Source organism: Cyanistes caeruleus, chromosome 6, assembly GCF_971803275.1.
Source record: "Cyanistes caeruleus chromosome 6, bCyaCae1.hap1.1, whole genome shotgun sequence".
Classification (NCBI taxonomy): Eukaryota; Metazoa; Chordata; class Aves; order Passeriformes; family Paridae; genus Cyanistes; species Cyanistes caeruleus.
In genome coordinates, this window is record NC_141706.1 from 30,101,197 (window position 1) to 30,128,392 (window position 27,196).

Below are 27,196 nucleotides of genomic sequence, written 5' to 3' on the forward strand. Positions count from 1 at the left end.
TTGTTCAGAGGATTTCATAAAGCTGTAAATTTCAGCATCTATAATGCAGTAGTTGATGTTTTCATTTGTCTACAGGATAAGATTGCAGTTCTCTAAAAATATCAGTAAGTGGTTGGGTTTGGATTAGCAATACAAGTCTCTAGCTACTGATTTTGGGTGAAAGCTTAGAATACAACTGCCTTGGCAAATGGATTGGTCATGGCAAAAACCTTCTTGTAGGACACTACTTAAATTGTTGTTTTGTACTGTTTGCATTGTGTTGACTTCATTAGAGCATTCTGTTTTTAAATCTTAGATTGATGAGGTACTCAAACAGGAGGACAAAGCAGAAGCTATGTCTGGCCATATTGACCAGTTCCTAATAGCCACGTTTATGCAGCTCCGGTTAATCTACAACACACACATGGCAGACGAGAAGCTGGACAAAGATGAGATTGTCAGACTTTACAGCTGTATTATTGGGAGCATGATCACGGTAAGGCTTTTCTGTAAAAGATAAGGTGAAGAGCAAACAACTCCTGTGCAGAAGTTGTGGGAGAATGGAATGTCTGTTCTGTGCCTAGGTTAGCTTACTACTGAGTCTTTCTTACAAAGGTTTGTCGCCAAATGCTCATCAACACACCTTTTGAGAACAGGTAGGGAATGAAAAGTTGGGGAAGAGAAGGTCTCTGCTTCTGCAAGATACAGCCACTAAGACTTCTGTTAACCTCTGTTTTTAATATTCTTTACCTTTTGAGTGCTGTGTTGGTGGCCTGAGTATTTTCAGAAGTCACACAGTAAAACTTTTTTCATAGCTGTGTTTTGACTGTTTTTACTGTTGTGGGAAATGGGAAGATGTCATGGTTTGATAGTGTAGTCTAGAGAAGTCCCTATACTAAAGGATCATGTGCAGGGAAAACTTACGCTTTCTTCAATCTGTAGCTGTTTCAGATAGAGAGTCTGGCTCGAGAAGCATCCACTGGTGTGCTTAAAGACCTAATGCATGGTCTTATTACATTAATGCTGGATTCTCGAGTTGAAGATCTTGAGGAGGGTGAGCAGGTCATCCGATCAGTCAACCTCTTGGTAGTGAAAGTACTGGAGAAGTCTGACCAGACCAACATCTTGAGGTATGTAATGAAAACTGCACAATTACTGCTCTTGCTTACCTGTTCTCTTGCGTTCCTTGAGTGACTGAGTTAGTTAGTTATTTTGTAAGCAAAGACCGATGTCTGTAGAATCATTCAGCTATCTAATAAAGAATGATCACTGATTGTGAACAGAATTTTACTGCACAGCTGGAGACATGCTAAACAAACCAGTTTAGTATGATTCTTTGTGCTTTGAAGTTCAGCAGACTGTATCTTAAATTCTATTAATATACTACAAATGAGAGAGCTATTGCACATCTGCTGGACTAACCCAAATCACTGGTGTAATATTCTGTGGGGAATTGGCATCTTTTTTTCTCATGTATAGCACTTTTTTTCTGTGTAACCTTTATAAATTTATTCCTTTCTAGTGCTCTGCTTGTTTTGCTCCAAGACAGTCTTCTAGCAACAGCCAGTTCTCCTAAGTTTGCAGAACTTGTCATGAAGGTGAGCCAGTAGTAGAGATTTTGGTTTATCTGAATCACCTTACCTGAAAGAACAGGTGGAGTTAAAAAATATTAGTGTCCATAACTTGAAACATTTCTTATAACTTCTATAATTCTGATCTTATTAGATGTCACATATAGGAACTTGAGGAGACAGCTGTATACCTGTTAATAGTTTACAGAAACTTGAGTACACTGATACAAAATGCACACAGAGGTGTAACAGTCACCTGCTGGGCTTGTTTGCTTAGGCACCGCACTGTACTATGGATTCAAACAGTGCCAGACTGGAGCTGGCTTGTATCCTGCCATCTGTATTGACAGGCAGAGTGAACAGACAAGCATCTTCATTTAAAGCATGAGCACCATCTTTTCTTGCCATACAGCACCCTTTTGTAGATGGCATGATTTAAAGACAGCTCAGGCATTCTTAATGAGGTTAAATCTAAAGAACTTGTGCTGTGTGTAGGTGTACATAGCATATATGTATTATCTGCTGAAATTTCTTCACACAAGGCGTTCAGTCTCCTGTTATAGGTAGAGAAGTCAGCACCTCACTTATGCATCAGCTCTAAAGAAAGATCTGGATATTGTACAGCCAGTTACAAAAAGAAAGTATGTACCAGTGCAAATTAGCTTGAGCAACAGACACAGTGTGTTGCCTGTATGATGTGCTAGCAGAGTGAAGTGGCTCAGTAATAGTGTTGTGTAACTTGTCCTTATATAATCAAGTGCTTCTTTCTTGAGTTGTCGTGCTTTAAGTCAGCCTCTCATTCCAGTGTCTGTGGAGAATGGTGCGTCTTCTTCCGGAAACCATTAATAGCATCAATCTGGATCGGATTCTGCTGGATATCCACATTTTCATGAAGGTCTTTCCCAAAGAGAAGCTGAAGCAATGTAAGAGTGAGTTCCCTATTAGGACATTGAAGACTCTGCTTCACACCCTGTGCAAGTTGAAAGGGCCCAAGGTCAGAGCAATCACTAGTCATATATTTTTAAATTGGATGTTCATGCAGTCTCTAGAGTCTTTCCTCTTTTTCTTTTTTTTTTTTTTTAATTGTCCTTTTTTCTCATTTTAGATCTTAGATCATTTAACAATGATAGATAACAAAAATGAGTCAGAGCTAGAAGCTCACCTTTGTAGAGTAATGAAACATGCCATGGACCAGACTGGAAAAGCTGATAAGGATACAGAAAAAGGAGCTTCTCGCATAGTAAGTAACGAAAATGTGTTGGCAGGGGAAGTGAGTATAAAGCAACTTATTTAAGAAATAAACTTAATTTTGTGTTTGTGAAATATCAAATAATTCCCTTTTCAACATGCAACTAACATTGGAAATACTCTTCTAAAGCAAAATTTTCATTTGCAGCTGTTTTGGGAATTTGTTGTGTGTGTTTACCTGAGTATTCTGTGCATATCCCAGGATGAAGTCCTACAGCTTCCTTGCTCATATACTGAGTATAAAGTGTCTATGTAGAACCCTGATCACTTCAAGATTTTCTTCATCTTGGAAGCTCTGTATTCATCTAGCAGGTCTGAGGGTGTCTTGAGTGTCATGATTTCGTTTGGTTTTATTTGCTTTGTTTTAAAACTCTCCTGTTTATTTATTTAGGAGGAAAAGGCTTCAAAAGCCAAAGTCAATGATATTTTGGCAGAAATATTTAAGAAGATTGGCTCAAAGGAGAACACCAAGGAGGTGAGTGCCCCCTTCCCACAAGAAAGAGAGCGTGGTACACTAGAATGGTGTTTGCAGCAGTTGTAGTAATACATAATAACTCTTCCCTCCCAGGGTCTGGCAGAACTGTATGAATACAAGAAGAAATATTCTGATGCAGACATTGAGCCCTTCCTGAAAAATTCCTCACAGTTCTTCCAAAGCTATGTGGAAAGAGGCCTCCGACTGATAGAAACAGAACGGGAAGGGAAAGGACGCATTGCTACTTCTACAGGTACATGTTATAGAGAAACTTATTGGTTTATGAGAGGCAGAGATAGAACAGTTACCTTGTCTCATGGTAGAAATTAATATTTGCATACATTTATGGATTTCTGAAGCAAGCCATATATTTTCTTGCTGCTTGTGTTGCTTCACAAGGCACCATTTGTAGGGAGTATGCATTCTTCGTTTACAAAAACAGAAGTTATGACCACACGGCAAATGTAGAAAACATCTGAAAGGCTTGGCAAATGTGGTTTTAATCCATATCCTGTAGTGTGGGTTGAACATTAGCCTGTGTTTCATATATCTGGTATCAAGAATTGGTTCTGCAAGGTTTTATAAAGCTGGTTTAAAACAGCAGCTGCCGCTGTCAGATTCTTCTTTTACCTTGTTACTAAAAACATGTAAGGAGGCATTTTAGTAGTGGTATTTTCCGTGTAATTGGAAAGCTTATTTTAAATTACATTAACTATTTCTGTGTTGTGATGATCCCTTTCCAATAATTAGCTTTTAAATTGGATTAATTGCTGTAAAACTGTTGCTGAGTCTTTTCATTGCAGATAAATACAGAGGAGTATTTAATGAAATATTAGGGAAGGAAGTTATTAGCTAACAGTAAAAGCTGATACACAGTCTAGCAAAACTACCTCTAACTTTTATTTCTTACTTGTTTCATAGTGTCCTGCGGAACTTTAGCTTTTTTTCTACTACTGCTTCTTCTCCTACCCCTGTATTGTAGATTCCTTTAGGAAGACAGATGATATGAGATTCTTTCAGAACTTCCTAATGTGTCCAACTATGCAGGACAGAAAATTCTACCTTTCATCATGAAAGTTTGTACAACTGAGAAATATTAGTTCAACTGTTTTCAAAACCAAATTTACATGCCACAGTTGTCTTTTTTTTTTTCCTTCCCTAATTTAAGGTCTGATATAATAGAACTTGCTGTTCCTTATTGCAGCAGTGCTTCATTTAGAGTAAGGTATAAATGCTTAACCTTAATTCTCTTTTTATCTATCTTAAACACCCTTGTAGTAAATTAGTGAGAACAAATCCTTGTCCATGCCAAGTCTTAGAATTTGCAATTTTTTTAATAATGGATAAGGTTTTTTTCATCTTATAAATTCCTTTTCTAGTCTCTTGGTAGGGAAGCTTTACAAACCTTGTTACGTGCATTCCAGAAATCACTCTTTTGAGACTGAGTTGGAATAAAAAGCTTCAAGTTGCACAAATGAGAGATAAGGATAGGTTAGAATTAGTGATAAACCCAAAAACCCAACAACTCCAGATATCTTCTACCTTGCCAGTTTCTCAGTTCTCCTGTTGGACATTAGCTGATGCACATCAGCATCTTCCTCTCCCCACACTGTTCTCTTCAGCTATTGGCTTCAGCACTTCTAGAGCTGCTCTGCAGCCACTCCTTGAATTTCTCCATTTCTTTTCTTGGTTTTCAGTTGTCACTTTTGCAAGGACACGAAAGGCCAGATATGTCTATACTAGCAAATGCAAATAACTAGAAAATAATAGGTTGGTTGTTTCTTCATCCATTGCATCTTATTTCAAGGAACTGACCAAGACGTTTATGCCTTTCTGATGTTTTAAATTTTTTTTATCTTTCCTCCTTCCTTCCCTTCATCCTCCAGGAATTTCTACTCAGATGGAAGGAACATGTGTTCCTGCGTCTACCCACACTGTATCTTCAACTATAGGAAATACAAATGGGGAGGAAGTGGGGCCTTCAGTTTACTTGGAAAGATTAAAAATCCTCAGGCAGCGTTGTGGCCTTGACAACGCAAAGGTATTGTACTTGACACCACTTGTAAATCCCCTGGGGAGGCACTTAATTTGCTTTTGCTTTTTTTTTTTTTTTTTTTAATTCAAATGCCAGAAGGCAGATTCCAATCAGAATGTATGATATTTCACTTATTATGCATGTCCTGGCTACTCACTGCATGTCACTATTTCTATTATAAATGGCTTTAAACTCATTACTTGGCTAAGTAGGCTTACATTTTAATCCACTCTGTCTGCATCACTGGTGTTATGTGCAAGTTGTTTCTACAGGCCTCTTGCTTATTATCTTCCCTTTCTGGGAAGTTGAGTCTCAGAAAGGTTCAAACAACAACCATTTTCTAAAAGTTAATACCTCAGAGATGAATGATGTGGAAATTCCAGATCTTTCTGCTCTGAAACAATCATGAGAGCTGAATTAAAACTTTGAAGTTTTTCAGTGTCTGGGTACTGAGTTACAGGAATGGTGAATGAGCTTTGTATTGGAAACTTGTGGACCAAAATTTCTTACAGTTCAATGATCTCTGTGTTAAGAATCTAGTGCCAATTCCTGAAATTTGAATTTGGCCATGTGAGAAGTGATGTTCACTCCAGGAATAGTCATCCAAATGCATCACTGTTTTAACTTTGACACAAATTTGAGTATTGGCTTAGAGATCTGAGGAAGGAGAAATGTTTCCTAGATGATAGTAACAAGGTAAGTAACTCAGATGGATATATTAGTTGGTAAAAGAACAGTGAATTGACACTTTTAAGTCTTTGACAGGTTCAGCCTTGCCAGTCAGTTAAAGTTTCCTCTTCTCATTCTTCCAGAAAATTCATCATCTGCTGATGTTGCACATAGGCAGGGTTTTTTCTTTTGTGTTAGAATTTAAGCTGTTCAAGACTCTTGCAGTCTCTCTCAGTAAAACTCTGGTCTGCAGGGAATTTTTTGGTCTTGAAAGACTAGTTTCTTTGTGTCACTGTTGACATAAAATGAAACATTAACTACTCAGATTATAAGAATTGAGTATTGTAATTAGCTTTGCATGGTTCTGACTTTGACAGCAACTGACTTTATTGCTCCAGATCCATTTGTGTTGTAGTGTTCTTCCCTTTCCTCTGTTTTTATTGCTTCCTGTAGAGATGAAAAGCCATTGATTATGATTTGTACTTTTTATATGGCCTTTACCACTGTCTTAACACTTCACTTTCCTCCCTCATAGCAGGAAGACAGACCCCCTCTGACGTCTCTACTTTCTAAACCAACACTCCCTACAGTCGCATCCTCTACAGATATGCTTCATAGTAAGCTCTCCCAGCTGCGTGAATCCCGGGAGCAGTACCAACATCTGGACCTGGACTCCAATCAGACTCATTCATCTGGCATTGGAACTACTCTGGCTTCACCCTCTTCTGCAGCAGCCAATATTGATGACTTGAAAAAAAGATTGGAGAGAATAAAAAGCAGTCGCAAATAGAGATGCAAAGAGACGGTATTGCTGTTGCTTGGGGCTGTCTTCAGCTTTAGTTTACTAAACTAGAAGTCTTCATAGTTAAATGGCCTCGTTTAGGCCTAATGTATACAAACTGGTTTATGTATAATACAGTGGATTTTGGGGGGTTGAGTCATTGTGGCACAAGTATTTGTACATAATCTGCTTCTCAATGAGCATCTCTTTGACAATAGAAGGCTGTCTGTGTATTAGTTTTAGTGTACAGACCTGTAAACAACCATCCTCTTGCTCAGACTAGTTTCTCATGACTTGGGGTTTTTATTTGTAAAGTTGTCTTTAAAATCTTTTCCTAGTTCTCAACTCTTAGAAGATCTTTAGTGATTTGACTTTTAATTTTGTGAATTCTTCTCCATGTAATCCTTGAACTGTTGATTCTGTATGGACACATGGCATGAAGTAACTAATTTAAGTGTCTTTTGTAAATAAAGTTTGCATTAACTATACCAGCCTCTGTAGGAACAGCAGTGACTGCTGGTTAGAGGTCACTCTCTATTCCTGAATGTTAGTGACTGGGCATCTTAAAACTGAACTAAGCTGACATGAACCTTGGGGTTTGGATACACTATAAGGAAGATGAGTGGAAATATACTGTCTGTGGGTGCAGTCCTGAGACTTTGCACTCTTACTTCTATGAACAGTAGTACATTTTTCATATAGTTGCTTTTTTTTGTTTTGGAATAAGTTTCTGTAACTTGAAAATACTTAGTTTGCTGTAATACTTATTTTGAATTATCTAGTCCTTGTGATGCCTTTACCCAGATTGTGTGGTCCCATCTGAGGGCGCTTTCTTTGAGGGAGCCTGCTGCTGTTGGTATGGAATAGAATAGCAGTGGTGTTCAGTCAGTGGACTCATTTATCCTGAGCTCATCTGGTTAAGCAGTGTTCCTCGTGCAGGTAAACCTCACACACTACATTCTTTTTGCTCTTAAACATCAGATGTTACCATTTTGTAACTAAGACACCTTAATAGAAGTAGTCTGCAAAAGTTGTAGCCACTTTTTTTTTTGAGTAATTAGCCTTTTTCAGAAGCTCCAAATATGAAGATTAAGACAGACACACTGTGTATCCTTTCTAGCCCTTGCATTTCTAGGGAGGTGTGATGTATTTTCACCTTACTACTGCACTTCCATATGAAAACTGGTTGTGAAGCATAAATTGCACATCTGTTTGATAACTAGAACAGAGTTATTGAAGAGTTGGACAGGCAGGCTTAAAATAACACAGTTCTACGCTAGATTTTAATCTGTTCCGTGTAACTGCTGCTTTTGTTGTTTGCTATGTGGACCAGCAGTCTCTGCGTAAGAGCCATTACTAAAACTGTCTTGCCTGATTACAGTAAAAATGTGGCTTTAAATTAGTACTTGTACAACAGATCTATGCCAGAGCTTCTGCAAATGTCTGAAATTTTCCTTCCACAGGACCCCTAGTCTGGGGTTGCAGTTGACATAAAGCTGCTTGGTGCTTATGGTGAGTTTGCACACTGATAGCAGGTGATCGCGAGCGTTCTCCATCCTGCGTTAACTGATATGATCCTGTTCATTGCTCCACTGCCTTGATTTAGTAGTCACAGTCTCCTCCCTTAACCTGAAATGGGCATGCACTCGTGGAACAGAGCTCTGTTACAAGTGGAGGTTTGGCCCTTATTGGTAAGTGCTGTGGTATTGTGCACTTAAACTGGGGCAGTTTGTGAATAGTTTGTGTTGGCTGACACTAGAGTTACTGCCACTACCTCTCAACTACTAGCTGCTCTCTGAAACTTAGTGACATTTAAATTAATCCATATGTTCCTTTACCATATTCAGCAGACATTCTGAAGAACTATTTGTTAATTAGCTCAGGATGTTAAAACAGCAATGCCTGCAAACCTGCATAAACTTATTTTAAATTTGAAGCTGAATCAGAGGTGAAATACAGGAATAATTGAGTAGCAGAAGATATAGTTGGTTTTATGAATGAGTTTTTGCCCTGTGTCTTTGTAGTGTTTGGTTGGACTCAATATCCTGGGAGTTCTGAACTAAAACTTGTGCACATAAATTAATAAAGCCTAATCTTTACCCCAGACAATATTTAAATAACATTAAACTGAATTTTAAAAATGATTCCTCTGTATTGTTTGTAACAAGTCAATATGAACAGTGACTTTCTCCAGAAACTGTATTGTCACAGTATGGGTCCTGGTTCCCCTCTTTTGTCACAGATTATTTATTAGTATTGAAGGGGCGAGGCTTAAAATTTAAACGTTAGAAGGGCTAAACATTTTCAGTGTTCAATGTCTGTGGTTATCAATGACTTTAAACAGTCATGAAACTTGAGCTGTTGAGGTTTTGTCCTTCAGATTTCTTTGAGACGTTGTTTTTTATTCTTTATTTGGGCAATCATATTGGGCTGCTTCAACTTGGTTCGCAAATGAGCCGTCTAAAAGGAGATAGCCAGACACTACTGATCCATAACTTTTTTTTTTAGAACAACTAATTTCACTGTTGCCTGTTTCTGTGACTTTATGACACTATAAGTGAGAAGTTTAGAAATGTGGTGCCATAGGGAGCAAGGAGAATTTTCAAATCTCATGGTTGTCTTAGTAGAAAATTGGGCTGAACAAATCGGATGGTCAAGAATTTGCGTTTACTGCTCTACTTCTGGGTCCTCAGTGGTCCACAAATTCCTGCTACAGAGGAGTTTGTGAAAGACTGAAGCTTGTTTTTGGAGAGATCCCTAAACAGCCTTTATAATATAAGCAAACAGGTGTAGTGCAGGATACTTCCATTGCAGGCTTTGACAATGACTACATGAATTGCATCCTTCAGAATCTTGCTATGCAGGTGGAAAACACCTGTGAGGAAACACAGTGAGGACCCAGCACCTCCTGCTGTGCAGGAACTTACTGGAAGTGCTGCTTAATGTATTTGAGCTGCTATTCCTTGTACGATGAATTGCACACAGTGGTGCTGGTATTTATTGCCTGCTGTTGTAGCTGAGAACATTGTTTGTCTGATCAAAACAGCTTCTGCTTTCTTTACTTTTGACATTAGTGTTTTGTGTAATGCCACAAGTTCTGTAGGGTGGTTACCTCTGGGGTGGGTATCTCTGGTGGGTCAAAAACTAGAACAGAAAATCAGTTGCCTTGAAGGGAGGAAAAGGGTAATGCATGAGGGCGTAATCTTGCTTGCTGTGACTGACAAGGCCATTATGTGAGGTCCAAAACCTGTTGATTATAGCTAATGGAAGGGAGGGGAATTTGAAGCACAGCAGTAATTAGCGGTATAGCTAGTGCTGTGGTACTCCTGGCTACTGTCATGACTTAGATCCAACTGCAAACTAAACTCAGCATGAATAAAAGGAAGAAGATGGGTTTCAGAGCTTTTATTTTCAAGGGATAAGACCTTTCCTTTGTCAAGTTGTAAGGATATAACTTGTTTTACTTCATGATCTTCTATGTTATGTTTTAAAGTGGAGCATTGTAACAAAACTGAGAGCAAGGAAAGTAAATGCTTCATCTATCGGCCGTGATTTTCGATGGTTTTTCGCATCCACTTTTTCAGGCGGAATACATGGGTGTAAAATCCATATTTGCCGTCTCGGTCACAGCCTTCTCCCCATGAAACTATTCCCACTTGATACCAACGGTTGTCATCTGGGTTCTAAAGTAAAGAAAAAATGGTATTGGGACAAGGAGCAAGATACTTGATAGAATCAGACAATCATTAAGGTTGGAAAAGACTTCCAAGATCAAGTCCAACCTTTGACCAAACACCATCATGTTAACCAAACCACAGCACTGAGTGTACTCTTTCAGTGAAGAAATTCCTCCTTATGTCCAGCTTGGACGTGCCTTGTCACAGCTTGAGGCCATTTTCTCTTGTCCGTTGCTTGACAGGAAGAAGATGCCGAGGGCCACCTAACTCCAACCTCCTTTCTGGAGGTCTCCCGTGAGCTTCCTTTTCTCCAGGCTAAACAAGCCCAGCTCCCTCAGCTGTGCCTCGTAAGACTTATGCTCTGGATTGTTTAGCAGATTGTTGATTAGCTTGTTGCCCTCTCATCTAAACCTTGGATGTGCTTCAGCCTGTTTAATGATGGATGCTAACTTGGGATTCAGACTGGCACCTCCAACAGAGTTTGTTGGAGTAATTTTGTCTCTACTCTTAAATCTGTAATTAAGAATTAGCCATCACTCATGTGTCCTGCAGGTGATCTCCCAATATGCTGGGAGCTCAGTATCGAAATGGGGCTGGATGACTGCAGGATTTGTCTCCATTGCTCCCCTTGGGCACGAGCTGGGTTTGCTTCAGCCACTCAGCAGTGGCTCAGCTCTGCTGCTGTTCATTAGAGTATGAAGTACAGCATAGAACAAACCTATTGCTGTATGTCTTATAAGCTTGAACTCGTTGAACATACCTTCATTACAAAAGGTCCCCCACTGTCCCCTTCACAGGCATCTCCTCTCTTTAATGCATCAGGACTGTAACCTACAGGCAAGAAAAATGGACATTTGACTGTAGGGGGAGTTGACTGGTGTTGGCCACGTTTTCTTTCAAGTTTTGGGATACATGGCATAAATGTTTTGGTACCCATGAGATTGTTTTCTGATTCTGTCAACTCTTGGACTTGTGCTTTTCACATATGTAAAAATTTTAAGTCTGCATCTGTCTTTGCAGCATTCTTGAATCCACCCTCTGTGCTCCCATTCCTGTTTCATCAGAATTGCTGTTACTGTTGGCACTGACACTGTACAGCAGCTGTAGCTTGAGCTACTGTGCTTTTCTTGTCTTAGAAACTTATTTGTAATAATCCATGTTCCCTGTTCTTCTGTTTACTATAGATACATTGTTGTCCACACTTTCACCTTCCTGTCACTCTTGAGTTCTGCTTGACCTTTCTTCCCCAGCTGTTTTCCTGAAGTCTCACTATGAGGAGAAAGAGGATTTTGTTCATTCCTGATGAAATAGATAGTATCCTTGCATTTTCCCATCACCCGTGTCTCCATTTTTTTTCTGTATGTCCACATCTCAGCTATTTCAAAGAATGTTGTCTAGAAAAAGAATCAATAACAACTGTGTTTTCAGCACACTCATGTAATTGACTTCCATCGTAACTCAAGCAAATCACATGTTTAAATGCAAGCAGCACAAATTTAGGGAAAAATCACAAGGCTTGCTTGTAGAAACTGACAAAGTCTGCACAAGTGAAGAATTATTAAATTCTTCAGCAGAGATTATTAAACTGCTACATAAATCCATGGTCTCTTGGTAACTTGAATTCTGTGCCCACTTCTCACTCAAAAAGGGTATGATGCTAGAAGAGATTCAGGAAGGTAGGAGCCTTCAAACTTTGTGGCCATGAGTATGAATGGGCTCCAAAAGATTGAGACAAGCTAGTAGATAGGATAATAGGTGTGCAGCCTTTAATTCAAGAAGTCGCTGAACTGCTCTGTGAACTGGTGAAAAGATAATTTTATTTCTGCTTAGTTGTCCCACAGCTGCTGCTGCTACTTAGTACCATTAGACTTGTGCCTTACACAGGTTGGAGTTGCAAACTTTATTCCTAGCTTTAAGTATTCTAGCCTTCATGTTTTCTGAGAGCTGAGAAAGTTCTTATCGTAGGGAAGTTATTCTTTGTGGAGGGCATTTGCAAATTTATCAGAAGGTAACCTTGCTGCACGAGTCACACCAGGAGCTCAGAGCCCTTCACTTGTGCCTGTGACTCCAGTGTTACTTACCTGCACAGAACATGTTGTCAGTGACTTTAACTCTGGTGGATGCCTTGCAGGTACTTTGATCTACAATGGGCAAATTGACCTGTTGCAGAACTGTGGGCAGGTTGGAGGGGTTAGTGGCCCACGTTTCTTTCAAGTTTCCCCAGCCAGTTACCCTCCCTTTGTAACCTGCCAGCATCAGCCTGTGGAAGGAAGCACAAGTATAATTAAATGTATTGCAACAGCTTTCTCCTGCCTGGCACTCTTACTGCAAATAGCCTTGAGAAGTCATCTTTTTCATTCTCCTCCTCACCTCTGCACAACCTCTTTGGTAGGTAGGCAGACAGGATGGATGTAGTCACTGAAGCTGATGGGTCTCTTTAAGTGCATGAGTGCAATGTCTCGGTCCATGTTCTCTTTCCAGTTGTACTTGGGATGGATGATGATTTTATCCAACAGAGCAATCTTCTCTTTATTCTTTTCATATCTGAAATAGTTATGAAGGAAAGAACTTGCTGTACAGTAGCAGCTGAGAGTCTTCTAGAATTTGATACTCTCATCTTTGTACCCTCTGAGATAATGCTGTGTTTACATAGGAGCACCCTTTTAGATTTCCCAGGCTTCCTTGCTTTCTTTCACTTTAACCTTTCAAGATCAGCAAGAGCAGCAAATGACAGCCCCATTAGATCCTGTTATTGAGAAGTATATAACATTAGCTATAATATTTCCTTGGATACTGAATGACAGCCCAACTTCAAAGTATCTCATAACTTCAAAAGGAAGCCTAGTTCCTTCTCACTTCATTCGGACTCTTACTTTGCTCTTACGTGCTTGCCAATTCGCACCAATATGTCATTTGTACTTAAGTTCTTATCCCAGGGTGGATAAAAAAGACAATGAGCAGCAGTCAGGATCCAGGTGTCACTGATGAGGCTGGCACCACACAGCAGCTCCTGAGGAGACTTTTTGTAGAGCATCACCTGCCTGAGAGATGAGGAAGAAGGAAGGCCTTAGCAGGACTAAATGGGTCCTGCTAAAGAAAGTGCAGAATTGGCAGTGGGCAGGAAACAGCATTGCACAATACTGACAAAACTGCCTAAGTAGCTCTGTAGAAAAAGTCTTTCTAGACATTTATGTATGTCTTATATAGTAGGCCATTTTCCCCATTTCTTTCACCTGGAGAAGTTTCTCATCCTTTTTGTTTCAGCAAAGCTGGAAAGAGGAAGACATGAAGATGAAACACACCAACACACTTGCTTCCTCCAGTTCTTGCATTGCATAGTTGATTCAAAAGGTGAGTTTCTTTCCAGCTATTTTAGTACTGCTCTGTCAACCACTTCGAGAAACTTTAGATTAGAATCTGTAATTCATGCACAACTGCCTAAGATAGGAAAGCCCTTTTATTTCTACCTGCTTGAGCTGAAGAGAGACAGACACAATTCCCAAATGCAAAGACAGTACTTACCAGGGGGAGCTGCCAACTTCTGCATCATCACCACCAACAACTCTTCCTGTGTAGGAATCCAACAGCTCCCTCTCACTTTTGTCTGTTATCTTTTTCTTCTCAAATAAAGGACGACTGCCACAATCTGAAAAAACAAGCAATCTGGATTTGCTGCTCTACCTGATTCACAGTGGACAACTGTTGTCTGCTGTCAGCATGCAAAGCTGGAAGATCTTAGAAAGGAAGTGCTTACTAGCTCCATGATTGGAACTGGATATTGACTTCCAAGAGTTCTTCAAGGAATTTAAGTATCTTGCCCTGCTTTTAACAGCTTTTGGCTAGCTGATGTTTCTGAGGAACAGTAAATAGGAAGAAGCTCCAGCCCTTCTGCAAACACGCTATATATAGAGAGAGAGTTTTTGCTCACCTGCTTCACCTGAACCAAAAGTTTTTTCATCAAAGAAGGTTTTGAACTCTTTAGGAATAGTAGAACGTCCTGATATTCCCTCAGACTCTTGGTTGTCATCCTCTAGCGAGCTGTCTGAGAAATGGAAAGACAAACATAGTAAAAGGCTTAAGTGTAGTTGCCATAATTATCAGCAGTGTAAATGTTCCTTTCCCCACAGAGTGGGTCTGATGAAAAAATGATGTTTTAAAATACCAGTGCTCTTTCTAACATGCCTTGTCCACCACTGTGAGTTTTCAGGGAGAATACCTGAGAGAGGTAACAGTGCTATGCACTTCAGGCACGTTACTACATGTGATATATGGACAAACAGGACTCCCATGGGCAGACTACATGTACATCCTTGTCTATGCCTCCCAGGCCAAGCACTTCATTCTACTCCTGTTGTAATTTGTCACTGCCTCAAACCTATGCAGACTTCTCACCACAGTAGTGCAGATCACAGTAGTCAAAGTAGGGTGGTTCCTCCGTGACACACCAGACACCCTCATCATCTCTGTCTGGATTCCGACAGTAATTCTCCTGCAGCTCCACTTCTGGGTCAATGTCTTTTCCATGGAGCACCTCTTTGGCTTTCTCGGAGTTCCATGGCAGACACTTAGCTCCAGACACAGTGACTGAGAGAGCCCCTGTGTAAAGCATGCCTTTCTCTGGTTCACAAGGTCCCGTTGGGGTAGGTTCTGTGGCTGGTGGAGTAAATGGAACTGTTGTTCTATCTTCACCTGGAAAGACAGAGAGCTGTCTTAAGCCACAGCTATATACTCAGAGGTGCTGTTAACAAATAGCACCACACCCCCTTCTCTAAAGCCTAGAGTTCCGTGGAACCTCCCATTATGTTTGGGAACTCCCACTGTGTTCCCATGCATGTGGTGGCCCTCTAAAATATTGCAGTGTCAGAGGTGGTCCAGCAGTATGTGAAGTGAGGCTGGCACTATTCATCACACTTCTCTTTGTCACTAAGGTATGAGGAACAGTACTGTGTTGCCTTCTGGGGCATCTTTGAGAACCAGCTCAAAGGATGGGTAGGTGTCTCAGGCATCAAAATTCTGCTGTATTAGGTCCTCCAACACCTATTCTGAAATGCTTAACTAGGCCATATTTGGGGGAGCCTTTTACTGTGCTGTTCTACTGAAATGGCAATTTTTACCTTTTGCCAATGTATCTATGTCTAATGATAAGTGAAAAATTTCCCTGCAAGACTTTTCACACTTTTTCTTGCAAGTGTCCTAATGACTGCAAGTTTTAAGCAGCATTTCCTGAATGAGTGGGTACCCAATGATCTGTTCTTGCTTGGTATCAAGGTGCTTTCTCCTTGTGCACAGGGAGAGTCCCCATGTGAAGAGAGACCCTATTTGACTATTCATGCTGGTCTGGTCCACAACAGTCACTAGGCAAGTAGCAGTCACCTTAATCGGTGGGGCTGCTCCTGTTTTTTAACTCATGTCAACATGATTATAAAAGAACTGTGCATAAAACCAAGGCTTTTCTAATCCTGCTATATCTATGCACATGGAAATGTAACTGTAAGATACTGCAGGTTAGAAATTTGCTGGTGAACAGAAGTAGCACAGATGCCCGATGGCCTCAAAGCAGGGCAGTATTTCTTCTCAGTTTGTTAGTTTCTGCAGACCAGAGCAATGGTAATGGCTTTTAAAATATCAAAATGTCCCATGTCAAAATGGTTTCCAGCCTCTAACTTATGCTTATGAGTTGTTGCTTCTAGTCTATGTTTTTGGAAGAGAAACTTCTGCTGTATGAGAAGGTTCTCTCCTTTACCAGTTCTTCTGAGACAGAGGCCAAGTCTCAGGGAAGTTGCTCTGTACTGGGGAGAAACTGGAATGTGTAAGTGTAGGGGGATGGTCCTCCATGTCCAGTGCAAGAATGAGAGAATGGCATCTTCTCTTTACTCAAAATTGTGAGTATTAAACTGCACACCTCCACAGGAGAGAATGATACTAAGGCAGGCAGTCAAGCAAAAACTAGTTATTTTGTCCTAAAGGTAGGAATTCAGAACAAAAAACATTACTGACTCATGTCTGTCACAAATTAGAGACAACTGAATTAGGATTTTGGAGTGACTGACTAGAAAATTCAGAAATTGTAGAACATTCTAGGGGACTGCTGAGACTGGTTTTAATTTAGATCTAGATTAGCATAATGTAGACAAAACAGCTCATTATGTATGGACAACTCAGTGACTTTTCTTCCTCAGCACTTTTACCCTTTAAGATGCAGTTTCCTACTGACCTCTGTTCATGTAAGCATTCCCCCTCCTTAACCCTCTCCTTGAGTGCTTTAGTATCAGTCTCAGTGCAGTGTTTTGCTGTGAGTGAAGGGGTCTCTGGAGTGCTGAGGCATACCACACACGGGGATGGAACACGCCTCCCGTTCCACCGTTGGGTCTCGAGTATAGCACCATGGACCTTCTGAGTTGTTGTCTGGGTTCCTGCAGTAGTTCTCAATGAGGTTGGGATAAACGGTGGCATTAAATCTATGAGAGACAAAGCTGGTTAGGCTAGGAAGGAAGACCTCCCAGAGAACTCTTAAGGGTATGTGGGAGATGAACTTACTTAGGAATATGTGGATATTTGCTTGTCCACACTTGACATTCAATCCCAGACTTAGTGTGGCTAATTGTTCCCCGATAGTTCTGGCCCAGCCCAAGAGCGCAGTTACCTGTCAAAATCCCAACACAGTGTAAGCCAGAGTCAGTGGAGAACTGGATGTTGCATTTTTCAAGGTCAGAAGTACCATCTCATGTATACCTTTAGCTTTTTCTGGGTGTATGAGCCTGCACAACAGAGGCATCCCCTTCCTGTGAGAAGAGCACACCTAAGTTTTCCCTTCCTTATCGGAGGCTGCTATCCCTGAGGCCTCTGTGCTTTGCTTTGGCTCACAGCCTTTCTAAGAGGCTGCTCACACCTGACTGTGTCACAAGGATAAGGATATTTACCCCATGCTATTTCAGTGCACAAGGCAGATTGTCTGTTGAAATGGTTAGTGGGGAAATAAAGAGTAAGAAATAATTTAAAATTCCTCCCCAGTTATTTTTCTTTATAATTAGATGGCTTCTCCATCATCAGTTTATTTTTTTTTTTTCTGTATAATCTCTGCAGGAAGTAAGTTCCTGGCACTCACTGTATCTGGGAGATTGAGGTCAGCATGAAGTTCATACCTTCTAGACAAGCATCCAGAATTGTCCTGGACATTCCCAGGCCCTGGCATGCTAGCAAAATAAGAAGAAAGAAACACATTATATGAAAGCAATCCAAATAAGCATCATAATTTGAATCAGTTTATCATCTAGAGACAAACCAGTGCTTAGCCCTGGAAAGTGAGCCCTTAAAAGGGAGCCATCTCTCCAGGATGAGACAGTGCATCCTAAGGGATAAGCGTACCTGCAGGACTCAGAACAACTTACCTTGGTATTTTGACCAAAATATGTCCTGTAAAATAGAAAAAAAAAGAAAAATATGTATTTAGGGACACAGAACATCACATTCTTCTTGGCTACTGCAATTCAAACCAGTAAGCTAATGTCCCATCACAACAAAAAGCCTAACCTAGCTCTGTTTATACCAATTACTATGGAGTCAAAGCTAAACATTCCCATACAAAACCACATTCCCACACATCAGACTCAGGAATCAAGACAGTACTCTTGTTTCTAAAGAGACCAAAGATGTTTACAGCCTTCATCAACCTGCAGAGCAAGCAGAGCTTTCTGTAGAGCAGTGGACTACAGTGCAGAAGTCCAAGCAGCTGAACCTGGAATTTCTAAGGCCACAGATCACATGTACTTATTGCTCAGCTCTTTGGATCTACATCTCTACCATGCAGCCTGAGGCTGATTGCTTTTGAAGTACTCCACAGAGGTAGCATCTTGTTGGCTTAACCTCCTAACTGTTTATCTGTTGTATTTTTGGGTGTGGAATTCTGCAGGGACATCAGCCTTGGAGCTAGGAGGAAATTCCAAAAGGATGCAGCACAAATTTGGCAGAGTGAGTGAGTCTGGAAACCAGAAAAAGGGACAGGGTGTGCAAAAGCTTCAGCTCAAGGGAGTCTGAAGCACCTGCACTCAGTGTTTGGCTGCTATGCCAGTGCTTCTGTGAGTGTCTGGGGCAGCAGCTCTCATGTGTGAGGTACCATGCTGAGCTGGTGGAAGATGCTATTCAGGACCAATGGCACCTTGTCACTTCATGCTTGGAGAGGGAGAGAAAAGAACTTGAGCTTTCAGATGTATTCCCTGCGGTATCTCAAGGAGGGAAGCCCCCAAAAGAAGCCTGAGCTTGCCATGTGGTGTGCACACATCAACCTTATCTTTGGTTCACAGAATTGAGTATTACAACCCTGGCCTCTGGCTGTGTGTAACCTGCTGGTGTCTCCCTGCAGAGGCTGGCTGGGGGAATGTTTCCTGGTACGTACCGTCTGATCGATGGATTCCAGGGCTTCAAAAGCCTCCTCATAACTGCATTTCTCCTCCAGGCACTCTCGCTCCAGGTTTCCCTTAAGCATCTCTTCTAGAAATCCCTTGTTGGCACGTCGGTGGCGCCTGAGCAGTGACAGTGCCTGCCCCTTTTCCAGGAAAACTATCAGGTCAGAACACTGCCAGTCAAAGGGCTGCTCACAGCCAGAGGGCACCTTTGTCTCCCCTTTCAGTTTCCAAAAACCACATGCAGCTGCTGTGGTGATCCCACAGCCCAGCCTCCCCCAGTGCACCATACGGAGAGGAGAAGCCCTATCAGGTCTACACTTGATCAGAGCAGGCTCTCTGGAATTCATCCTGTCACAGCTCCCATCACTTAGGGAACAGAAGTAACAGGAGCACTGCTTCCTCAACAAAGCTGCTCTGCTCATTTGCAGTTAGATAGAGGCTTGTTTGCTTTGAGCCTGCTGCTGTCCCTGTCCCCAGCCACTGTATTTCCAGCTTGCCAACCTCAGACCACTGTGATAAGCACAGCTTGGTTTCATTTCATATTCAGAGCCCCTGATTTGAGACCTGGAGACAGGTCTTCCCCCACACAGTAGTGGGTCTGAGAGGGCTTTTCTTGTTAAGAAAAGACATTTGGAGTCTCTAAAGGAGCAGTGAGCAGGAAGGTGGCATATTTTGTACCTAAAGTTTTGATAAGGGACAGCTGGGGAGACAATGGAGAATTGATATCACCTAGGTCAGCTGAGGAACTGTATCCCTAAAAGCCCCATGGTTGTGTTACACTCGATCCTGGATGGAGCCACAGTCCCCTGCCATTTCCCAGGTGACCCATAAAATCCACTGAGTTGCTGTCACCAACTGACAGATGCAGCTGCATTCTCCTATGTTAATTCCAATCTCAGCACCCTTTTGCTCCCAACTTCAAGCTTTTAGCCTGTCCTCTTGACTTGAGGAAGAAAACTTGCCACCTGTGTTACCCTTGAAAGAACTAACCCCATCTTTCTTCCTCCTATCATCTATTGGGACTTCTTCCCTTGAGTCTTACCTCCAGCATGGCTCAAGGTGAGGTGCAGAAGGCTGAAGAAGAGCAGGCCCCTCAGTATGCTGGTTTTGGTGTGCGCCATGCTGTATACCCCTGGCTGCAGGGGAATTGCAAAGGAAGCAGAATAAGCAGAGTCACAGCCCTGCTGGGTTAATATTGAACCAGAATGAAGAAACAGGACTCCAGGTCGTGGTGTGTCAGGGACGGTGGGACTCATCCCTCCTCTCTTGGCATCTCTCCTTCCTGTCAGAGCATCTTTGTTTCCTTACTTCCTATTTCATATGTAGGAAGATGGCATGAGTAGCAAGAGGACAAGTTTGTCCCAGGGCACAGGGAGAACTTGGGCTGGAGAGAGGTACCTCTGCCTGCTCATAGTCATCCCAGCCAGAGAGCTTTTGCTCCTTTTATCTTGCCTTGCTCCTGTGCTGCCCTGGCACCATCACTGCCTCCCCACAATGCTGGTTCAGGTCCCTGCCACTGGCTGTTCTCAAAGGCTGTACTCTAGCAGCCCCAAATGCAGGAAGACTTTGAGACCTCCTTAGCCATTCTCAGTCCTTCTCTTTTTAGCTGCAAGCCCCTCTGATTCTTCCTAATGCTCAGTTTTCTTTTCCTTCCTGCAGTTATCAGCAAGCTCAGCCTCAGCGCTTTTGGCACCACAGTACACAGTTTCAGTGTTCCCCTTTCTCCCTTGCCCATGACAAGGAGCAGAAAGGGTGCCTTTGACAGCCCACTGTGAATTTAAATTTTCCTCCCATTTAGGTCAGCAGCTCCATTGTCAGTGCATTCTTCCCAGTGCCTTCCCAACTGAGTGGAGGAGGATGAAGCAGCATGAAGGCTGAGCTCCCCCTTTTCTTTCCCCCATAGTGGAACATGCTGAAGTCCATCTGAAAGGAAACAGAAACTCTGAGAAGCAGGGAGCTAGCACACACAAAACCAGCCAGAAAAACAAGGGCTTCCAGGAACAGGGAGACAGGAATGGTCTGGATGTCATGACATCAGCTATTAAGTCAAGAATTGGACTACCAGAGCTGGGAAGGTTCTAATGATTGCTACAGCAAGCAAACCATTGGCAAGAGTGGAAAAACAGCAGAAAGCAGGGCAGTGTGGGGGTGGTCTCAAGAACTGCCACATGGAACAAAAGTGCTTCCTTGCCAGCAGGGAGCATATTTTGTGCCGTGCCTCTGTGCAGCTGATACATCTGTAATGTTTATCTCCATAGAAGGAGTGCAAATATTAGCATTAGGGTGGCTGAGGAATGACTCTGGACACTGGTACAAAGAGCAGTTGCAGAGGCTTCCTTCCTCACAGAAGAGTATCTCTTGTTCTCATCCACACACATCTCTACTCCCTGCTCTGGATTTTGGAAAGATACCTTTAGGATTGGCTGAGATTCCCTGGGTGGAAATGACCTGGGTATAGAGTGTGTGCATGGGATTAGACACAACCCTGGAAATACCCGTGTTACTTAACAGGGGAAGCAGCATTTAGGCAGAGAGCATAGGCAGGGACAGGAAAGCACAAACAAGAGCGGTGAGGTCAGAGCTGCTGCTGTGTCCCACACAGCCGCCTCCACTCCTCACTGAAGGAGGAGGCACAAGCAGCTTTCAATATCCTCAGTCACTTTCTTTTTAACTTCTGCATCTCTGTCTCTTCTTTATAATAACCAGGCAGCCTTTACACTGCAGGTTAAGTCAATGTTGTTATACTTATGCATAGGTTTTTACCCTCTTCTTGTCTTCCCTTTAAAGGAAAGGTCTTACCACCTTCCATGGGATCACGCAGTATATAAGGCTAACTTTAAGCAATGCTACAAGACAGCAGTTAAGTTTGGTCATCAGACAGTTATGAATATCTTTTAATACTTATCTATGGCATCCTCCTTTAACATTACTTTGTTCTGGTTCCTACATTCGTTTTGTTGCTTAAGCATTTGTTTGAAAAACTTACTGAAACTGATGATGATTCTGTCACTATGTCTGGCTGCTTCTTTTCCAGCTGCTATTTTTCTTTCCCCCATGATACAAGATAAACCCACCTATCAGGGCAACTAGGTTGTTAACTGTAACTGCTGAAACCTTTTATCTCTAGATTATTCAAGGCTACATCTATTGCTTAGGTTCCTTGGTTTCTTTGGTTTTGCTTTGTAACTGGAGATTTTTACTACATTCTGGGACACTTTCCAGCCCTTTCTGGTGTCTCACGACAATGTCAGTAATTAAAGATGCTGACTCTTCACATCGTGGCCTTTTCTCATTCCATAATGTGCTTCTAGGGCTACTGTTTCTCCCATTCCTGTGGTTAGCCTCTGCAGCAGCACAGCATGCATCAGGTATCATCTCTCCAGGGGTGACTTCTACCACTCTGGCATTTAACACTTCCATTCCTGTAAGCAAATTTTTATAATTTAATTTTTTTACTGCCTTCACTCACCCATGAATGATGGATGCTATTTTCTTTCTTAGGACAGGAGAGTTAAGATACCTTTACCATCCAGAGTTATGGCTTATAACACAGTTGGGAGTTTTGATCTCTTTCCTTCTATGTGTTGATTCTTCTTTTTAAGTAAAGAAAGTCTTTGGCAATTTCTTTTCCTGTGTAACTACTTTTCAGCTTCCAAGGAACAGAATATAGGTGGTTTGGTCTTGGCCCCTTTTCTTGGGCCTTTGTCAGCTCTGTGATGGATACAGTTTGCTGGTTCAGGAGTTGGGGCATTTATCAATCTGTTCCTAAAGTGAGTTATACACTTTGATCAAAGAAACACCTTGGGTACAATCAGAAAGATGAAACCCTTATCCCTTCACATGGTGGTTCCCCTGTCCGTGAGGGCCAGGGACCTGCTAGGTGCAGGGGGGACTTCAAGACCCAGAGAGTTCTCTCCTTCCCTTACAGCCTGCTCCTTTTCATTCAAACACCTTGGTCAGGTTTAAACCAGTTTACAAGTTGGCCAGGGGGTGAACCCTGACCCTGGTGTGAGGTTTAGATGTAACACTTGTGTGCATGCCTGACACCTGGTGTGGCACTGCAAGCATGAAAGACCTCAGTCATCGAAAAGACTTTGGCATTTGTCACCCAGGAGTGTTGCAGCAGCACCCCAAAGCTTTGGTGAAGCCCTGCCAGCATGGTGGGCCTCACCAATGCAGGAGAGCTTGCTGCCTGAACCTGTAATGGTAATGGTGTGCAAGATCTCCAGCCAGCTGGGTAATCCATGTCTGATGTCCTGAAGCATAACCTTCACTGGCACTGAAAGCAGCACACTGTGTTCCCCATGCACTAGGGGCCCATGGGAGTCACCTATGGGTTCCTCAGAATTAACCAGCTAAGTTTATCTTGTAGCCAAGTGATACGTGCAGCACAGCACAGACATGCTCCCACCTACTCAGATCAACTGTTAGGTGAACAATGTTCCTGTGAAGACCTCCTAATTCATAATTGCTCATTGTATTTCTCTCCTATTACCTTAGACTAAAGAAGCAGGTTGGCTATTTAGGCAATCGGGGTCTGGGTTCTCCCCACCCCATTGCTCCCCCTTCTCTCCCAGTTCTGCTGTGACAGAGGGCAACACGCTTCAAACACAGCACATGAGCCCGGCTCCAGTGAGAACATTCTGCAGCTGTGTCAATATTTGAGTTTGGATAGGCACCAAAGAGAGAACAGTAGGAAGCACTGCAGCTTCAAATACAAGCCACCTTACACGCCTGTGCTCCAAGAACTCAGGGAAGACTTAGCTCATGTGCCCCTATAGAGAAAATAATTAAAAATTAGGGCACCCAAAGGTTTATCATCTGAATTCACCTTCCATCTTTGTGTCCAAGTGGATCTCACTCTAGCACCTTGTCTGCAAACAGGTTGTAAAAGTTCATGAAAAGAAAATTTATGTAAAAACTGCAAACAGCAGCTTTTAGCAGTATCACAGGAGCTGCATTCATAGCACCCCAAAAAGGAACTGTGCTACTTATGATTCCTTGGTGCCTCTATATTTTCCTCTTGTGCAGTGGGTATAAGAAACCCAGAGAATTTAAAATCACTAAGCAAGACTAAACAAAAAACTTTGGGGAATTGCAGATGTTTGAGAGTCATAAGACAGAGAGCAAGAATAGCTAAAACTGAGGATTCAGCAAATGAAAGTAGTATTCCTATCACATGTGAAAAGAGAATGCAGAGCAGGCAAGACTGAAAGACCTGTTAGGTCTGGTATTGTCAGCCCTTCCTAGGAGGTCAAGTTCACATAGCTGTGCACTTTGTTCCTGCAACAGAACTAATTTACATCAGCAAGCCTCAGCTGGCAAACAGGCACTGAAGAAGATGGAGCAGAGGGGATATTGGGATGTAGTTGTGGCAGTGCTGTCTTTTAATGTTTTGGTGCAGGCATAGGACAGTAGGGGAAGAGAGGAAGCAAGAATGTGTGAAGAGAAACGAGAAAAAATTACTGAACCCAACCTGAAGTGGAGAGGAAATGGAAAATCTTCTAAGCAGGGATGAACTAGTTAACCTTATGTGGAGAATTGAGGAGCCTTTCAGCTGGGGACACTAAAAATTGCTCAGTGAGACACAAAACTATCCTTTTCATGTCCTCAGACAGACTGTCAGGTCACTGTAAGTGAAGAAAACTGACAGCAAGCAAACCAGGTGACAGCAGAGAAGGAACACTCAGCCCTAGCTCCAAGGCAGGACTTTACTTCTGCTAATTGTGAAAAATGTTCTTCATATTACAAGGTACCTTGTAAACACTTGGGAAGCTGCTCTCCAGTAATGTCTGGCACCAGCATGAGCTTCAAATAATCAGAAGTGTTGCTTAGCTCCAAGAATAAAAGCCCAGGAAAGCGCTTGAATAGCAACAAGTAATTAAAAAACTTGAAAGGAAGGCACTGTTTAAAGTCACTGCTTTGAGACTTTTCCTGCCTTCCCCGCAGTGCACTGTCACTGACTGACAATGTAACACAGGCAGAACAGAAGCACTGCTCATTAATGCTGTGTCTTCTCTAGGAAGTGATTCCCATCAACAGCCAATGCCTTCCCTGTGCCAGGCCCAGCATGTGGCATGTGTAGGCTCATAGCTTCAGTGAGCAGCTACTGCAAAGACCCACATTTATACAAGCAGTTACCTTCAAGACTGCTAATTCTGCCTGGGGCTGAGCCATAGGGCCTTGTTGCTAACAGAGAGATGAGAGAGCCAGGTTTTGGTTTTTTTACCTCAATTTAATAAGCACAGAAGATCAGCCAGGGCATGTTGGGACAGCCAGTATCAGTCTTGACCTCTACCACTTCTGCCACTGCTTCTGAAGCCCATTCTCTCCTGGATGATGACCACATCACAGAGTGAGGCCTCATCCTGAATCATAATGCATTTGTCCTCATGCTCAGAGAGGATGATTTTGATTATATCCTTTGCTCCTGGACATATGGCCTTTGTCCCATGTGCCCCAGGACCTGGGATCTGCCTTGAGACTGGTAAGTAGCAATGCTGGCTGTGATCAGCAGCTCAGCCTCACTCACTGGCCTCAGCACCTACACCATGAGCGGGGTGGGCTCTGCCACAAGCCCCCCCTACTAGGCCTTCCTCTGTGGCTTCTTTCTTGCTGCCTGAGGTAGGTCCACAGCAAGTGAGGCCACTACTCAGAGTCCTTTCTCACCTTGTGGGTGAGCACATGGTGCACAAGGCTCTGGGGAAGGGTGTAGCCCATACCACAGAGCTCGCATTTTCAGGGCTTGCCAGCCAGGTGGGATTTCTGATGGCACCACAGCTTAGTGGCCAGGGTGTAGGGCTTGCTGCACTGCTTGCAGGTAGAAGTGCATTCCCCCATGTGCAGGTATGCATGGTTGCACAAGGAGCTGGGGTTGGCCAGGTGACACTCACATATGGCACCCCTTGGGACCAGCCGGGCCAATCCCAGTGGCCAAATGGATCTTCCTGTGCATGCAGAGAGAGAGACAGCATGCAAAGTCCTTGCCACACTGCTGGCAGGACAAGGGGTGCTGGCCCTGTTGCTCCTGTAAATCTCACTTGGGGCAGCAAACCTTGTTACACTGGGTGCACTGAAATGGCCACACAGCCCCATGGGCCAACACGTGGGCCTTGAAGCTCCCTGCTGAACTATAGCTCTTGCCACACTGTGTGTGCAGGAGGGGCTTGTGGCCAGGGTGGACAAAGTAGTGCTTCTTGGGGTGGCAGAGCCACAGGAAGGCTTTATCATACTCTATGGAACACTACCTGTGCTTTATCATCCCCTTTTGGGACAGAGATTTAGAGGAGGGCCTGGGCTGCCACACTAATCCTCTACCAGCTCTGTATACTTCTCCTGCCCCTCCAGTGAGCTCTTCCCCCCATGCTCTAGGAATGCCAGTCTGAAGTTCTTGGAAGCTTTGCTCTCCTTCTCACAAATCTCTACAGTCTGTCCTATAGGACTGGGTTTCTGGCATTCCTGTCCAGTTGTCCTGCCACCAGAGTCCTGCAGGCACTTCTGGAGTGGGCTGGCCAGAGCATGCACCTTGCACAGCTTGCTGACCAAAGGAGCACTGAATCAAACCCTACTTGAGGGAGACAACAGATCCAGACAGATGCTGCCTGCTGTCCCATTTACACTTTTTTTCTGCTGCAGATCTGGGAAACACACTTATCCAACTCTTCTTTGCACCTACCACTGGCCTTAATGGTTGAGATGGGCTCAACATGCTGAGTCTCAGTCCCCAGCACCCTGGCTTGCCATGGTTTATGTTTGGAAGCTTCTTGCAGCCTGTGGAAATATTTGGAGGACAGCCTGCTACCAGGGTCACTGAGGACTGTGGTTTCATCAGCTACCGCCTTGGAGACCTCGGGATCCCCTGCACAAACACAAAGGCGTAATGGGTGAATTATCGCTGGCTGTTATGTGACATGATTGCTGCTGGATAAGAGGAAGATGAACGCTGGAGATGGATACTCTGCTATGCAGTAATCCTGGGGCTCTGCCATGAGAACCTTTACTTTTATGATCTTTTTTCCTTTTAAACTGGGGAATAGGGACGAATCTCTGATTTCTCACCACAGACACAGTACCCGTGCAGAATTTCTATTGTTTCACGAGCAGTATTTCTAGGACGTATCGTTATGACTGGCATAAAGCAAGGCGACACGCTCTTCCTCGGCTGGTAGCTCCTAAAAGCGACTCGAAGCCCGGACCGCCGTCCCGCAGGGGCTTCAGAACGCACGCATGCCGGGGATAGCTGAAGGCGCAAACGCGATGCTCGGCAAGGCCGGGCCGCTCACCGCCCCCACCGCCTGCAGAGGGTGCCTCGGGCCCCCCGCGCCTCCTCGCCCCTGGGCCTCGGGCGCTCCGTGCCGGC

At 43.0% G+C, this 27,196-nt stretch overlaps 2 protein-coding genes across 33 annotated transcripts in view; one reads left to right on the plus strand and one right to left on the minus strand.

Annotated features, from left to right (window-relative positions):
• CKAP5 (cytoskeleton associated protein 5) overlaps positions 1 to 6,776 on the plus strand; it is a 53,475-nt gene extending 46,699 nt beyond the window's left edge. For 13 of the 31 annotated variants that reach the window (XM_086893533.1, XM_086893538.1, XM_086893543.1 and 10 more), the window contains 9 exons: positions 296 to 475; positions 922 to 1,109; positions 1,502 to 1,577; positions 2,356 to 2,544; positions 2,656 to 2,790; positions 3,190 to 3,273; positions 3,367 to 3,526; positions 5,160 to 5,314; positions 6,513 to 6,776. In XM_086893533.1, the coding sequence (XP_086749659.1) occupies positions 296 to 475; positions 922 to 1,109; positions 1,502 to 1,577; positions 2,356 to 2,544; positions 2,656 to 2,790; positions 3,190 to 3,273; positions 3,367 to 3,526; positions 5,160 to 5,314; positions 6,513 to 6,767 (1,422 nt within the window). In that variant the 3' untranslated portion in view covers positions 6,768 to 6,776. The remainder of the gene's footprint in view (positions 1 to 295; positions 476 to 921; positions 1,110 to 1,501; positions 1,578 to 2,355; positions 2,545 to 2,655; positions 2,791 to 3,189; positions 3,274 to 3,366; positions 3,527 to 5,159; positions 5,315 to 6,512) is intronic. The other 18 variants (XM_086893561.1, XM_086893562.1, XM_086893553.1 and 15 more) reach the window with 3 other exon arrangements.
• Positions 6,777 to 10,148: 3,372 nt separating this feature from the next.
• On the minus strand, positions 10,149 to 25,765 carry F2 (coagulation factor II, thrombin). 2 transcript variants are annotated; one of them, XM_023928104.2, is made up of 14 exons: positions 19,880 to 25,765; positions 18,828 to 18,991; positions 17,824 to 17,848; positions 17,578 to 17,628; positions 16,973 to 17,078; positions 16,763 to 16,893; positions 14,828 to 15,124; positions 14,364 to 14,477; positions 13,958 to 14,081; positions 13,309 to 13,476; positions 12,806 to 12,979; positions 12,517 to 12,695; positions 11,196 to 11,266; positions 10,149 to 10,441 (listed from the first exon to the last, which is right to left on the minus strand). In XM_023928104.2, exons 1-14 carry the CDS (start codon positions 20,091 to 20,093, stop codon positions 10,298 to 10,300), a joined length of 1,962 nt encoding a protein of 653 aa, XP_023783872.2. In that variant the 5' UTR covers positions 20,094 to 25,765; the 3' UTR covers positions 10,149 to 10,297. The 2 variants fall into 2 exon arrangements, with proteins under 2 accessions (XP_023783872.2, XP_023783871.2); XM_023928103.2 differs by lacking the exon at positions 19,880 to 25,765 and having other exon boundaries at positions 18,828 to 19,274.
• Between the last annotated feature and the right edge of the window lie 1,431 nt (positions 25,766 to 27,196).

Excerpts from the sequence above, each read along its gene's own strand:
- F2 (XM_023928103.2), bottom strand. The coding sequence starts at position 19,259 with ATGAGCAGAGCAGCTTTGTTGAGGAAGCAGTGCTCCTGTTACTTCTGT. Across the intron at positions 15,125-16,762 it reads GTGTTCCATCCCCGTGTGTG|GTGAAGATAGAACAACAGTT; the intron begins GTATGCCTCAGC and ends CTGTCTTTCCAG. Across the intron at positions 12,696-12,805 it reads ACCAAAGAGGTTGTGCAGAG|GCTGATGCTGGCAGGTTACA; the intron begins GTGAGGAGGAGA and ends TTCCTTCCACAG.